The sequence below is a fragment of the Harmonia axyridis genome, chromosome 2 (assembly GCF_914767665.1).
Source record: "Harmonia axyridis chromosome 2, icHarAxyr1.1, whole genome shotgun sequence".
Lineage (NCBI taxonomy): Eukaryota > Metazoa > Arthropoda > Insecta > Coleoptera > Coccinellidae > Harmonia > Harmonia axyridis.
In genome coordinates this window covers 13,062,653-13,078,493 of record NC_059502.1, presented here as the reverse complement: position 1 = coordinate 13,078,493, position 15,841 = coordinate 13,062,653, and the positions used below count along the sequence as shown (strand labels likewise).

The 15,841-nt window shown below is 32.2% G+C and overlaps 1 protein-coding gene across 3 annotated transcripts in view; it reads left to right on the top strand.

Moving 5' to 3' along the window:
• Positions 1-15,841, top strand: part of LOC123674054 (UNC93-like protein) — a 120,533-nt gene that overhangs the window by 64,601 nt on the left and 40,091 nt on the right. The window contains exon 1 of one of the 3 annotated variants that reach the window (XM_045608880.1): positions 6,079-6,435. The exons of the other annotated variants lie outside the window; for them this stretch is intronic. Within the exon in view, the coding sequence (XP_045464836.1) occupies positions 6,280-6,435 (156 nt within the window). The 5' untranslated portion in view covers positions 6,079-6,279. Of the gene's footprint in view, positions 1-6,078; positions 6,436-15,841 lie in introns of those variants that run through there. 3 annotated transcript variants of the gene reach the window in all.

Sequence of the window (15,841 nt, the reverse complement as noted above, 5' to 3'; positions counted from 1 at the left end):
TATCTTTCCAAACTTGGCCAAAATGGATTTTTCATCAACGCCCGCATCTTCAGCTCCTGTTGAAAGACAATTCTCCCGAGCTGCTTTAACAGTAACGAAAACCGCAATAGGTTAGGCGACAAATCTATAAAATGCCGCGTATGTCTTAGATTCTGGATGGAAAATTATGAAATCAAACAAAGCCTGGAGGTTTCTCAATTTTAAGAAAATCAATTTTTTTACCATTTTTATTTTGTAATGATTTATAGTGATCCAATTTATGTTTCTTTTTCAGAAAAGTTGATATTTTTGGTTCTTTTATTCAATGAGTTTAATAAATAAAAGTGTTTTTTTCAAGGATCCTTCTCATTTCATCATTTTTTTATTGATGTGACACTACACAATAAAACTGCTAAAAATCAAGTAGCTTAAAATAATTCAAGTACTTGATGAATAAATACTTGACTTGAAATTGAAAAACTACTTCTTGAATTGAGCTTGACTTGAAACCAAGTCAAGCTCGAGGCAAGTAGCTTTCGAATCAAGCCAAGCCGTTTCCGAGAACAAGATGTGAATTCAGAAAGGGGGATATGAATTATAAAGAGAGTAGTTCTTTGAAAATCCAAATTTCAGAATAATCCAAAATTAGAACTTTTTTACGCATCTTGTCTTATTTTACGATTTCTTACGAGGTAAGCTCAACACCCCTCGCATGGGTTTGGTACGTGTACCTTCTGTTATTACATTTAGTTATTATTATATTTCTGTGTTTCTATTCCATCGTATTATTGGTACCAAAATGGATTGCTTATGTGTTATTTTGAGTTATCTTCATTCTCCAACACTTCATCAATCAAAACTGTATAAAAAAAGAAGCATATCAAGTCCAGAGAAAGTTTGCTTTCCTGATAATTGAAAATACAAATTATATCAAGATGGAATGTACGATAGAAAATTCCAATTTCAAGTTTCACGCAAAATTTCATATGTCTTCATGAACCACCCTGTATATAAAATAACAATTTCAAACTTCGTGCCAAATTTCTTGTCGATCATTTCCTCCGAATCAGAAAAAACCTAATATTTCAGTGACAACAGATCCGACCTAGTTAGTATTTTGCTTGAAGATGTCTTGTAACAATTTCAAGCTTAAAGCAAAATATCATACTGATTACGTCTCCGAAACTTAATGAGATTCAAGCAGAATAGCGAAAAACCTTAAACGGCAGTTCCAAGCTTAGAGAAAATGAGTATTTTTCTTAATTGAATGAAAAAAATGTCATATAATCGTGTGCATCATCAGAATTTATTATCTAGATCAATCAATCAACAATAATGAAATCATAAGAAATCAAATCGAATTGTATAACACCTTATGAATAAATAGTTCGGCGGTTTTCGAAGGCGCATGAATGGACGAGTGCACAAAAGCTCCTGACGTCAGGTCATTGCTCTTCTCGAATTTTTCATGAATTGAATTTCAACATTAGGAATGTAGAAAGTAAACGCAACTTCAATATTCTAGTGAAGGTATACTTTCGAATATCCTAAAAGATGATTATACGTAGATATTTCCAATCAGAAACTCTCAACATAAATCACAATGTGAGTAAATGATAAATTATTCTGATCGGAGATAAACTAGACGATCAATTTTATAATTCCTCGTATCACAATAATTAACATGCGCTTAATGAGGATTAGAATTAATGCAGTACCTACTCCCACGTGATGGCAATGTATATTACCATTCATACACCGCTATTGTTTCATATGTCGACAATAATTTCAGTCGAGGAGAATGAGGAGATGAGATGAAAACAATCATTATCAACAGATATCGAGAAGAATGGTATAATTAATAACAAAATCATAGGTTGTAGAGTCAGTTACATAGAATATTTTTCCGCTGTGTGATATTAATTATTGATTAAATTGTTTTGACGCAACACAACATCCGAATTATTTTATATCAAGAATGATTTGTTATTCCCCTCAATTACCTGTTCTTACTACAATTTTGAGGATGCTGAGTTTATTACGATGAAATATCTACTTATTTAAAAACATCAAATTGCATTCCTAAAACGAAAAATGGAATATTTTAAAGAATAGCAATGTGATTTGAGAAGCTTGTTTCTGAGTCTTCATGATAATATATCATTTTGAGTTTTTTTTTTAATAATTGCGATGTATAATAATGCATAAAGGTTTGCTGTTATACAATATTGATGAAATTCAGCATTATTGTCTATGATGGTTTCATTGTGAAGAATGTTCCTTTCTTGAAAATGCTCAACATCTACTATTGATGAATGAAGTTTTCAGGTTGTATTCTTGATTTACTCATTATAAGCTACTCACCTTAATAAGTTCTAATGAATATTCAACCTTTGAATGTTGACTGGCGCATTCGCCAATGTGTAACCAACAAGTTTTATTCTGACTCGTGTTTTAAGTGGATGATACGAATGAACGAAAAGACTGAATTGGAATATTATAAAATCGAAAATAAGTTGTGAATTTTGAAAGAAAAATATGCAGATTTTAAAGAATATTTATGAATGAGTATTCATGTAATTTTTCAAGAAATTTCTGAAGGAGATTTTTGCTTCAATAATATCATTCAGTGTCGTGGATACAAAACTGAAGTCAAAATTAGAGTATGTGTGGAATGCCTTCAAAACACGTGATATTTCCGGGAAAATTTCTATGTTTCCCTACTTTGGGACAATTTTCTTGACGAAATAAAAATATACCACATATTAAATATATGTTTGAAAGTTCCAATTTTTCGCCTATAGATATATGTATGCCATTATACAAAGTGAGTTTGAAGTATAGAACGCCTCAATCATATCAGAAACGGATGTGCAAGGATCTTGTGATATTATGGTGGTATTTCCATTGTTGATATAATAATAATAATAATAATAATAAATAATCTTTATTTCAAAACAATTCAAGTTACAAACAAGAAGAGAAATGAAACAGTGTCAAAAAAGAAATGTGGTTCTAAATCATCCAAAAAATTCTTCTATACTATATGGTTCCATGTTCAATAATAAATTAAAAACTTTTTTTTTGAAAGGTTTAAGTAGATCAATCTTTTGTATATCCTTTGGTAATTTATTAAAAAACTTTAAACAGCGGTACTCTGCTTGCTTTTGAGTTGTTGAAAGGCTATGTTTTGGTAAATTGTATGATAGTGTTCTTGTGTCATAATTTTTCTTGAGATTCAGATATGGAGAAAACAGATCTTTATGTTTATGAAAAAATATTAAACATTCTTGAATATACAATGCATAAAGTGTTAATATGCTGTTCTTTTTGAAATATCCTCTACATGATTCTCTGAATGATAATTTTTCTATAATTCTTATAGCTTTTTTCTGTAGTACAAACAAAGGCTGAATGTTTCCCGAACCATAGAAAATAACACCAAATCTCAATTTTGACTCTATAGTAGCATGATAGACTGTCTTTATAATTTTTGTACTCAGATATTTGGCAACTACTCTCAAAGCATAAATGGATGGACCTATTTTATTACTAAGATGTTCTATGTGCTGTTTCCAGTTCAGTTCCTCATCGATGTGGACGCCCAAGAACCTAGTAGCCTCTGAAACCTTATATTTGCAGCAATTCAGAGTTACATGTTGGGGAACTTCTAAGTTGGAATTTGGAGGATGGAATACAATCAAGTTGGTTTTGTTCTTGTTCATGACCATGTTGTTTTGAGCAAACCAAGTTTCGGTATATTTCAGTACCTCTTCAACCAATTTCTTGAGATCTGGCCACAGAGACTCTATAACCAGCAGATTTTTATCATCAACATAGTCCTCAAAGTTCACTCTATCCTCACTCCAATTAAGGTTCAATGGGTAATCATTAACATAAACTATGAAGAGGAGGGGACCCGCTATGCTTCCTTGTGGCACTCCAAGCTTCAGTTCTTCTGTTTCTGATCTTATTGTACATCCATCTGTATATATCTCTACTAACTGAGTCCGTTTAGTGAAGTACGATCTTATCCAATCCAGGGCTGGTCCTGCAATTCCATAACTTTCTAATTTTTCTATGAGATTTCCTATATCAAGGCAATCATAAGCTTTCGATAGATCCAGAAACAGTCCCATAGACAGATCTCTGTTCTCAAAAGCATATATCTTTCCTTTATCCGGAATAATAATGAACTTTGTTATTTCAAATTTATCACCCTGTATATGTTTTGCCTTGGGAAATACTGATTATTTTTCATGTAACATTTTTCCTTCAACTAAATGCTATAATTTTGGAGTTATTACTATATTTACATTATCTTCGCTGAAGTTGAAATGATGGGATGGCTATGACTGCTGCAATAATAATTTTTCTACTACTCAAATGTGGACATAGCTCTAACAACATCAAACAAATATTTGAAGATTATTGAAATTAAACGAGTACATTCAATCATAGCCATATAAATGATTAATATTATATTCTGCGAAAATAATATAAATGTTAGATAGATACCTTTATTTCGAATATTCTCTGAAAATACATAAAAAAGAAATGTAGTTAAAACTCTAAAATTATGGCATTTAGGAATAGGGAACATTACATAAAAAATATACAGTATTTATCAAGGATTTCAGAAGTCGAAGATATACAGGGTGGTCCATTTGAAAAACAAAGTTTATTATTATTCCGGAAAAAGGAAATATCTGACAATGGAAAACCCTAATAATATCAGCCATACAACAAGGTCTTTACACACCAAAATCGATAAAAATCCTGCTATTCGTTTCCGAGATAATTGACTCTATCCATTCTCAAAACTTACCCTGTATATCAGTATCAAATCATGGAAAAAAGACATTCTATATTCAAATTTGCTTTTTTCGGTCGAATCGATCTTTCCTTTGGAATTTACAATTTTATAAATAAATGCTGCCTCTATTTTTAATAAACTCGACACACTATGAATTCTTGAATTTTTTTTCGCCTTGGCATTTCTCCTAACAGCCCTGCAAATTTATAGTCATATATATATATATATATATAGTAAGTATAATTTAAAAAAATTAGTTCAATCGGTTTTAAGATTATAACAAATTGATTAAATTATTACAATGATGAATGAATTCTAAGATTTTGATTCTTAGATATTGAAAATCTATGAAAAAAATGTATTCTACATTTGATGCGATACTCACGGAGTTTTGCATGAACATTCGTTCTATTATTTGGAAACAGATTTCTAAATTTGAGTTTGACCGGATGAGTAGTTTTCAATTATTGAAGAAACTAAATTTCATATGGATATTATATTGGGATCCTAAACTTACACTGAAAAAGCTCTAGCACATTTCATCCGAGAGTTATTGTGTACATAGTGTACGAACAGAAAATATTCCGACCTCGAATTCTTCATCAGTTAATCGAGCACAAAAAGTGAAAATTACAGACATTTGCGCAAAACGATAGCCAGCTGCTTCTTCGAAAAAGAAAAGACCACAATTGGAGGCATAAAGTCATAATTAAAACACAAGTGGCTGGATAAAAATTACCGAAACCAAAAAGTCCATTTACCGGCCTGGGGCTCGAACTCCTGATCCTAATACTCACCAAATTGTGTTGAGACAACCATCGCTAAATAGAATCCCACATCCTGAAAGACCAAGAACATCCTTGGTCTTACCATTATCCGTTCAGTCAGTTTAGAAAGCCTTTCGTCATATATTATGAATTTTCTCGTAATGAATTTCCTTCTAAAATCTAGATTGAATTGTGGTAGGTATATTTATTATTGAGATTTTTCAAACGTGAAAAACTTATCTATCATACGACTAAAAGCTGCTCTAAAGATCTATCCAGGAGGCACTAATTCTACCCATCAGCACGTTTCATCATATCATGAACTAGAATGCTAGGACATCTCGCCCTAGAACAAACCAAATCGTCTCAATTTCGAAATGCAAACATCTCTCACAACACGTGAACCACGCAAACGGAGATCGATCTACTGTTTGCACTGCGATATTTGGCATTAACTTTTCTACCTTGACGTATCATGATAAAACTCAGCTTACTGCTCAAGGCTAAGTCTGAGGGAATTAAGCAGTCCAACGTTTTGCAGAGCATTCATGTTTTGTAATGTTTAGTATCATCTGAAACTGGCCACCGGCTCGAGCGTTCTCATCTCAGCTCAATTCATTTCGTGCGCTTGCTTCGAATAATACCAATTGTCTAATTACCTGCTCTGGCCATGTGCTTGCTCGTTTAGTGTTTAGATTTTTTTTTCGTTTGTCCAAAATGGTTCATCCAGTTAACAATAACAATGGCAACGTGCCGAAGAAAAGGGCGCTTTCTCTGGCTGTTCCTCCGGTTTCTACCCACCATGAGATGACGTCCACGACTCCGGCACCCAGGAGAATGTCCATCAGGAGTTTTTATTGGATGTCGCTGATGGTAAATAATATAATTGTCCACTATAGCTCAACTTATATTTCAAGAATTAAGCGTCATTATGATTGCACACGTTAAACACTATGTTTTCTCTCTTTTTCTAAATTTAAACAATTTCATCAGAAAAAATTTGAATTATAAACGAAAAACTGAAATCTCTTGAGTTCAGAATTGAATATTTCAGAAAATCAAGATATCTAGCAGAGTGATTTTCTTTAAATACAGCTTTATTTCCAACGAATTTTAGAAATTAAGTTGCTCCTAACTTCATATTTAGCCAGGACTTCTATAAAAAATCTCCACAGAAGCGTGATATTAATCAACATTCGGAATGAGGTTAGGTTCATAAAACTTTAATTGAAACCATCAATTTCATGGAACTCGGTTGATAAGAAAAAACGCTTGGGTATGATGAATTCATTCTCATATTTCAATTTCGTCGGGATATGATCCGTATTTTTTATTTAAAAAATTTTATAATTCATCATTTCTGACCATGAAAACAACGAAGCATTTGCCTGATGAAATATATAAATCTCATTTATTTCCTTGTGTTATGAAATCTAAAAATTTCATTTTTCCTTTGGCAATATGAATTTTAGAATCTCCTCGAAATTCTCATAATTTGATTAAATATTTATTCATTTTAAGGATATTGACGTAAAATCATAAAGCAATTATTCTGAGGAATTTCATCGTTTCTATTACCAAAACAATATAATGACAGAATTGTATGAATCATGGATATTTTATTCAGAACTCAGCGTTGCAATGAAACATGAACTAGGAGTTCATGACAATATGCAATTTTACTAATATTTGTTTGCTGATGATAACATCATTTCGGAACAAATGTTCATAAACCGTGTTTTTTCCTCATGTTTGTTATTTCCCGAGAAATGTCGTTCGAGTTGAAAATTTCTAGAACCTTCCTGAAATTGTTGGTGTACATTTTGGAATATGTAAAATCCCAAAACCGAAATAAAAAGTTGAAAAGCACTGACGTTAAGCTTGATCTAGCTTGTATGAATTCGTACCTCGGAGTAATAAACATAGATAGAGAGAGCATATGTCATTTTCAGTAAGCAAATTTTGTCCCTAACATGAACCAAATTTGACATAAAGCGCGCGGAAATGAAAACATATCAGTGATACGGTATTTCACTCAATTCGCGAGTTTCTTCACAAAGAACGCACTTCTTATGTCCTATAGTGAATCAACGTTTCATATCAACTCAAAATATATTGAAATAAATACCTTGATATATCAGAAATTCAGAAAACAAACTTCAAGCGCGCCAAACGTCGTGAAACAACCGATGACACTAGGAGAGCAAAAGTCGCCAAACCTTGGCTTTCAGCAGGTAGATACAGAAAATTATAGAAAAATATTCTGCTTATTTTAAATTCGACAATTAGGAGAAATATCGGATTCCAAATATTCAAATTGCATATTCATTCGGGAATCACTCAAATGAATAAATTTCTTTCTATATCATATACATTCATAGGTAATAATATAGTAAAATATAAAATATATCACAATCCGAAAACGTGATCTGACCATGTTGGGGACTTGTAAAATTGCGTATACTTCCTCCTATAAATAAATAATTTTTTCGGAAACATTTACTATATAGGAAACGAAAAGGCATACCTATAAAAATTTGTTCATCTACCGATCTCTTTATGTTGGTACTCATGTAACTCTCATGTCAAGGATTTATCTATTATCTGTATTTATGATACAGGAAACAAGTTTTCCATTAATTTCAATAAAATTCAATTATATGCAATAATAGCATATATTCTTGATATTTCTGTATTTTTCTTTAACTTGACAACAGTTATGGAGACACTACTAGGCAGATCTACCAGATAGGTAGATCTTCCTATTGTGTAGATCTACTTCTGCGTTAAGTCGAGAGAAAAGTAAAAACTTTTCAACTCTACAAATTGCCAAACTGAAACGAACCAAAATTAGAAACTTTCCATCAATTAAACAAGCTCCTCATTAAGAAACAGTAGCCGTTTCAAGATGTCATCTTAACCTCAAAAAGCTATTCATGTCATATCTACCCGTATAAATTCCAACCATTCAGCCAAAATGTTCAGATTATGATATCGCAGCTTACTCAGATGTGACTTCCCAAGCAGACGATTAACATTTCAGGCGAGAGAAGTATCAATTAATCCTGCACTTCATTTGGATCATTGCACTGTATCAACAACATCCAATTGAGCTTATTCATGGAAATAAAGTTATGCCAGTTGTTTCCAGTTCGGAACAACGAACAATTAACTTATACCGTCTGCAATTGGGGTTCGCGTTTTGTTTAAGGTTTAATTGTTCTGAGAGGAGCCGCACTGAAGTCACCAATTGACACATTTTTTTAAATTATGGTATTATGTTTTTTGCGGGAATCATGACTGAACCTTTCGATTCTAGGCAATAGAAAGTTAACACAGCAGAAAACCTAAATAGATAATCATTTATCACTTATTGGGATAGTCTTTGATATATACCATAGAGTAATAAACATAGATAGAGGAAGTATACGCAATTTTTACATGTCCCCAACATGGCTAGTTTACGTTGTCTGATTGTGATATATTTGCAAATCCACAATTTTACTTTATCATTATGAAGGTATATGATATTCAATTAAATATATTTATTTGAGTGATTCCCGATTAAATATGCAAATTTGAATATTTGGGATGCAACATTTTTCCTAATTGTCGAATTTATAATAAGCAGAATAATTATTATTTTCTGCATCTACCTGCTGAAATCCAAGGTTTTGCAACTTTTGCTCTCCTAGTGTCATCGGTTGTTTCACGTCGTTTGGCGCGCTTGAAGTTTGTTTTATAAGTTTCTGATATATTTAGGTATTTTGAGTTATTATGAAACGTTGATTCACAATAAGATATAAGAAGTCCATTCTTTGTGGAGAAACTCGCGAATTGTATGAAATATCGTATCACTGATATGTTTTCATTTATGCGCGCTTCAATGCAAATTTGATAGTTCATGTTGGGGACAAAATTTGCTTACTGACATATGCTTCCTCTATTTATATTTATTACTCTGAGATATATGCCATTATATTTGCATCAAATTATGAAAGAAGTATATGATTTTATGAAAATTTACCGATTCAAATCAAAAAACTAATAATGCGTGTTTTGACATGAACTTGGCAGCCCATGAAAATTCCATTCTTCTTGTATATTTTTGTTTCTGGACAATTCTTCGACTATCCCTGTAAAAACCTAAAAACTTCTAAATATATCAATCTATTTTCTGAAAGAAATTTTGTGGTTCAGAGATCTATCAAATCAGAACGATTTGGCTATTTTTCCATGAGAAAACTCTATAGCTAAATTTTAGAATAATTACAATTTTTTCATTGATGAACTACATATACAAACAAAATTTCAGTGAAATCCGAAGGATCCAATCTGAGATTTTGAAATTTCAAAAGAAGTTTTAATAATCATCGCGAAATTAATCACAAACATTATTTCCACTATAAAAAGACAGATTCCAGTTCGATCGGATATTATTTTCAAATACATAATTAGAAAATTGAATTTTTCATTAATATAACTCCGGAACCATTTTGCGCATTATATGAATTAACTGAGATATTTGGACCTTGAAGCTACTCTGAAAAGTCTTTATATTTTTCATTCGAGAGTTATCGTTTACAAGGAAGACGGACGGAAATAATTGATTTTGACCCCGATTTATGTATCAATAAATCGCACCCAATAATTTGCAACCACTATTGACTCAAAATTCTAAAATTTGGCATAATGTTACCCTGGTATTTTGCTGTAACAAGCCCACAAAAATTCCAGAAAAGCAACAAGAATGGACAGAAGTCTTAACGCGCAAACGATAATCTTCTGAAACTTAAGATTTCAATACAAAAAGCATCCTTCCACTATTCTGTAATACAAAAATTGTTTTCAATAGGTTTGAAATTATATGCCACACTCTTTTGAAATATTTTTATAATATTAGCTATGAGATTAGGCATCGAGAAAATGATTCACATGAAAATTGAGCGGTAACGATCTTTTATCAGGAAAAACATTTTTTTTTCCGCAAACATTCACAAATTTCGAGTTTATTGACGTAATTTTTAGTTTGATTTCATCAAAGTCAGTTTCTATTTCTCCCTTTTGATTCTTTAAATTAAAATTGTTCAGCTGCAAAATAGATTCTTCAGATTTTTTATGTTTCAATTATGACAGTGACGGTCACAGCCAGAAAAAAAGAGACGTGATAGAAATACAACGAGGAAAGTGAATATATGGCGAAATATCGTAATTTATTAACCATAATAATCATTGGTAAAAATAGCAAGTATTTTAGATTACACCACAGAAATTCAATATATTTCCTGATTCATGCACTAATCCAACAGAATATTGTCCATAGTTCCAATAGTTTGTCAAGAAAATTTCCTTTGACTCCTACTTCTACTTCCTCATTTCTTCAGAATAAGCTCATCAAAATCTTCATTCCAGTGACGAGAAAAGTAACCTTTAGCTTCTGTTTTTTTGTTCCTTTGAAGACCTTCTAACTTCATTTTACTTCTTTAATTGAGATTGCAGCTTCATATATATTCTTTAGTCTAATCTAGTTTTGACTCAGTAATAATATTTTCTTGGAGACCACTTGAAAGAATAGTTCCGTTTTAGTTTGGTTGTCAATTCAGAATAGTTAATATTTTTCTTATTCCTCCCAGAACGAACACATACTTAGCCTTAGGATTTGCATGATTCTCACAATCTGATTAGTCGCTGATATAAGTACATGGACAGGATATCAACTTGATAGATTTCAAAAATCAATATTTGAAAAACAAAATTTCAGGTTTAGTATGCATACGAAATAATATTATTTGAACAACATAAGCTGAAAAAAAAGCTAGAAATTAAGTGTTATTCTATTTCCACTTTCATTAATTAATTTCATCATTTAATAAAACAATTATTTCGCTACACAGTAGCTTCTTAAGATTTTACATTTTTGAATAACTAATATTCTGTGTATCGAAACATATTATATTAAATAATTAAAAGTGAAAATAGAATAACTGTCATTTAATTTCTATCGAAATGAATTTTCATCAAGTGAAGACCGAATTGATCCAATATATAAAAATGATTTAAATCTTTTGTAGGTACCGATAAATTAAAACTGACAAGTTATAAAATCAAAGAATTACAAGCGCGCAAAAAGTTGGACACAAAACCCGTGAATGTGATTATAAGTGTCAAATTTATGAATATTTATTTTCTTTGAGAAGCAGGAACTCGTAAACAGAAAATATCGTGACACCATTCTGAAATAAGGTCCCATCATGTGCCAATCAAGCCTAAGTCCGATAAGACGAAAAGAATCAACAATGATTGTTTCAACAATTACAAGGTTTTTCCTTCACCTGAAAAACAACAGTTGACGTACAAACATGCCAAGAGAAGTAAATCATATTCAAATATTTTTGGAGCCTTATGTTTGTTTACCTGCACTGGGACAGGAACAAGCTTTATCTGACAATGGGAGAATTAGATGAAACTGAAAGATTCTAGCGGTGAACATAAGCTCAACTTTGAAATACTTTTTTAGAGTGTTCATCAAGGATGTTTGCTCTGTTATTCATTTCACAATAACAACGGATTAGATTTAAGTTGGAAATGTAACATTGCATTTTATCCTAACATTATTAGCACGTCAAATCTGTTTGAACTGATACTCTCAGGTTTCACTGAAATTTTAGGTGTAAATGAAGTTCATCAATGAACTAGGTTATCAGAAAATTGAGCTATGTAGATTTAACATAGGGAAAGTTTAATTTTCCGTATGATTTAGGGTAATCCCCTGAACCATAGAATATTTTTCGGGTACTTGGACCGAGACTTGGACTCATTTGTTTCCAGTTTTTTTCGGTTGAAAACGTTGAAAAATTATAGAATGCAAGAAAATACAAAAAGGATGGTAATTCCGTGAGGTGTCAAGCGCATAGCAATAAGATCTAAATATCATTTATGCAATGAAAAAATTGTAGATTTAAAAAACATAAAATAGTCTATTCCAACAAAAATTATGGGATTTTAATGCAGAATGTTCTTTCTTCTATAATTTGGTATCAATATCGAAATAAAAAAATCAAAATTTACAAGTATACCTGCATTAATTATTTCAATATCTATATGTACTTATTTCCTCAAGAAAACTTTTTCTGAATAGTTATGACCCCCTATGAGTCAACTATAGTTACGCCAATAGACAAGCTTTGGGTTAAATTTCATGTAGATATCAAAATCATAGAAAATTCAAAACGAATATCGAAAATAAAATTTTTTATTTGATATTGAGTGATATTATAAATTCTAATTTCATACTTCATCCTGCATCTAAAGATGATCCCATCAACCGAACTGAAGAATATTCAAAAAAATATTGGAAAAGAAATACCCTACGTTTTCATGTTACAGATCCAATCATCAGTACTATAGAAAATTCAAGAATAGAGAAGAAACCTAATATATCAGTACCAACAGAGTTGAGATTATCCAGTTGATATAAAATAACAATTTCAAACTTAAAATTTCGAGGTGGATGAATTTTCTTCATTGAAACATTTTTTTGTGATCGGAAAGTTTTTCCTGGAAGTATATGAAAGATTAACACTTCATTACTATGACTGATATCGTGTTTCTTTCACCTCTTTTCCAGAAAATTCAGTGACGCTATGCGGCTATGGTTATTAATCATAATATGTTTATGATGTTGTTTATGGATTTCCTTTTATTATACTATTGTAATGTCATAAAAGAAAATCTTTTTCGTATGTTAACCATAGCATGAGTCACGGCTATCCGAAAATGAGAATGAATTAAAAGATAACCCATTTCACTTTCATCTGATTTCATTGAAATCCTCCACGAAGTCGTGGAGGAAAAACTACTCTTATCAATTAATCTTCAAATTAATTTAAATGAGATATGATTACTTCAAACATACATATAAATCGATCATTAATTTGACACCAGAAGAATCCAGAAATTTATCAAAGAGAATATAAGATGTTTATGCTAGGGATAGGAAGAGAAAGACTCAAATTGAAAACTTGGACTTCTTTTTATTATTACCTAGCAACTTTTGAACACGATGTGTTTAAATTCGGAATTTTGCATGCTCTCGACTTCATAGATGATGATATAGGATGATATGTTGTATTTATTATTGTCAGCAATGCATGTTTGCATTTAGGTAACGCAGCGCTGTCATCTTACCTCAAATAAAGACTAAAGGTGACCTACTTGCATGTGCAATACCACCCCATACCATAATGCCTATTGTCCGGTGTATATGACGCTGAACATCAAACTGAGGTTCATGTCTTTCTCCCCGGCATGGTCTAACCCTTCTTCGGCCATCATGTGCACCCTAGGAGAATCGAGATCAATCAGTAGAGTCGACCTGATGCCATTCCACATTTCAATGTTGACGTTCTCTGCACCACTGTAATCTTTGACGACGAAGCTAAACCGTCAGAAGTAACAAAATGTGGGGTCCATAATGCTGCAGTCCAAAACCACTCATCAGTCAAAGATGATGGCCACAAGTCTTAGACGTTGATCTTGAACTTCATTTGTGCCCCTTCGACGTCCGGTGCCTACTCTTCTTCAGTTTTGGGCATTATCCAACCACGCTTGACAACATCTCATAACAGTAATTGAATTTATGTTATTACGGTTAGCGATTTCTCGAAATGACAACCGCGCCTCCCGTAGACCAATAATTCGACCTCTTTCAAATTCACTTAGCTGGCGATAAATTCTGCGTGCACGTGCTCTAGGCATTTTAACAACAGCTAAACATCGACTTTGGATCTCCTTGAATAGCTGGTTTATGTAAAATTCAAAAACTTGCAAAAAACGACTACAATATTTAAGTCAAAATTGTTTCCATGAAAAAACCTCCACGATTTCTTCTCCAAATTCAATCATCTACTTCTTGTTATACTATCTATGTATTACCAGAAAAAAATTGAAATTTAAACAGCTCCTTCATGGTGTTGCAGTTTCTTTATCAGTTAGTTTATGTTTCGAGACTAATTTGTGTGTGGTCATTACCGATAAAGCGTATGCACGGATGGAACTTCCAGACAGCATCTCAAATCCCATAGACACATCGACCAAAGAATTCGACGAACATCATACCTACATAATCCTTCAACAATTTCGAACTTCAATTGAAAATAATCGCGTGAAACATAAAAATTACGAGAATTGAGATAAGGGGAACAATCGACAAAGCAAATACACGAAAGGGTGAGCCATTTCTCCAATACGAAAAGCTATTTACTTATTGAAGGAAATCAACTGTTGATAATGCGATATTGTATTCGGCTATGAATATCATGACTGTAATAAAAAAACCTACTCGGAAAATAGTTGAGATAAGGTTCAATTTTAATGGGCTCAAGTCGAATGAGTATCTTGTGGTGATTGTTTCGTTGCGTCACGAAAACAATACGCTGAGAATGGTGAGATTGTGATGTTGCTCTCAATCGCCAGATGTCACAGCTGTCGTTCGGTTAGATGTATTACAAATTTGAGCATATCTTTTGGTTTATTATGACCAATTACGAATCTACGCAAACGTTCGAAGATAAACATTTTCACCCTCCTTAAATTATCATAATTCCCTTTTCGTTCATTTAAATTCGTGGTCAAGAGTGCTGTGAAGATTTTAGAGTGGATTTTCTGTGATTCGAAGTAGCGGTTAGCTTGTACCATATCATCATCTGGTAATTTTTCCATTTTCACTCGAATATGTGAGAAAAATATTAGTAAATAATAAAAAATGGGGGTTCCGACGTAAAAAAGGCATTCATGATTGAATCTCACTTCAGAAATGAACACCCCTCCAAAATTTTTTGTTGATCCCCTCATCAAAACCATAGAAAATTCAAGAATAATATTGGAACAAAAATACTAAAGATTCCAGTGACACAGATCCGGTCTAGTTGTGATTTTGAGAGTAGATAACGGGTATTTTTTTTCGAGGTATATAACTTTAAGTTGGCATTACTGTTCGATACGGCGACCGATTCAACAGCTGTCAAGTGATTTATTCTCAGTTTGGTTTGGCAATTCATCATGAATTGACTCACGCCTGAACAACGCTTGCAAATAGTGCAATTTTATTTCGAAAATAATGGTTCTGTGCGGAATACGTACATTTTATTTTGTTTAGCGATGAAGCGCACTTCTGGTTGAATGCCTACGTCAACAAACAAAACTGCAGCATTTGGAGTGAAGCTAATCCTCAAGTGTATGTCGAAACACGGTTACATTCAGAAAAACTGACCGTTTGGTG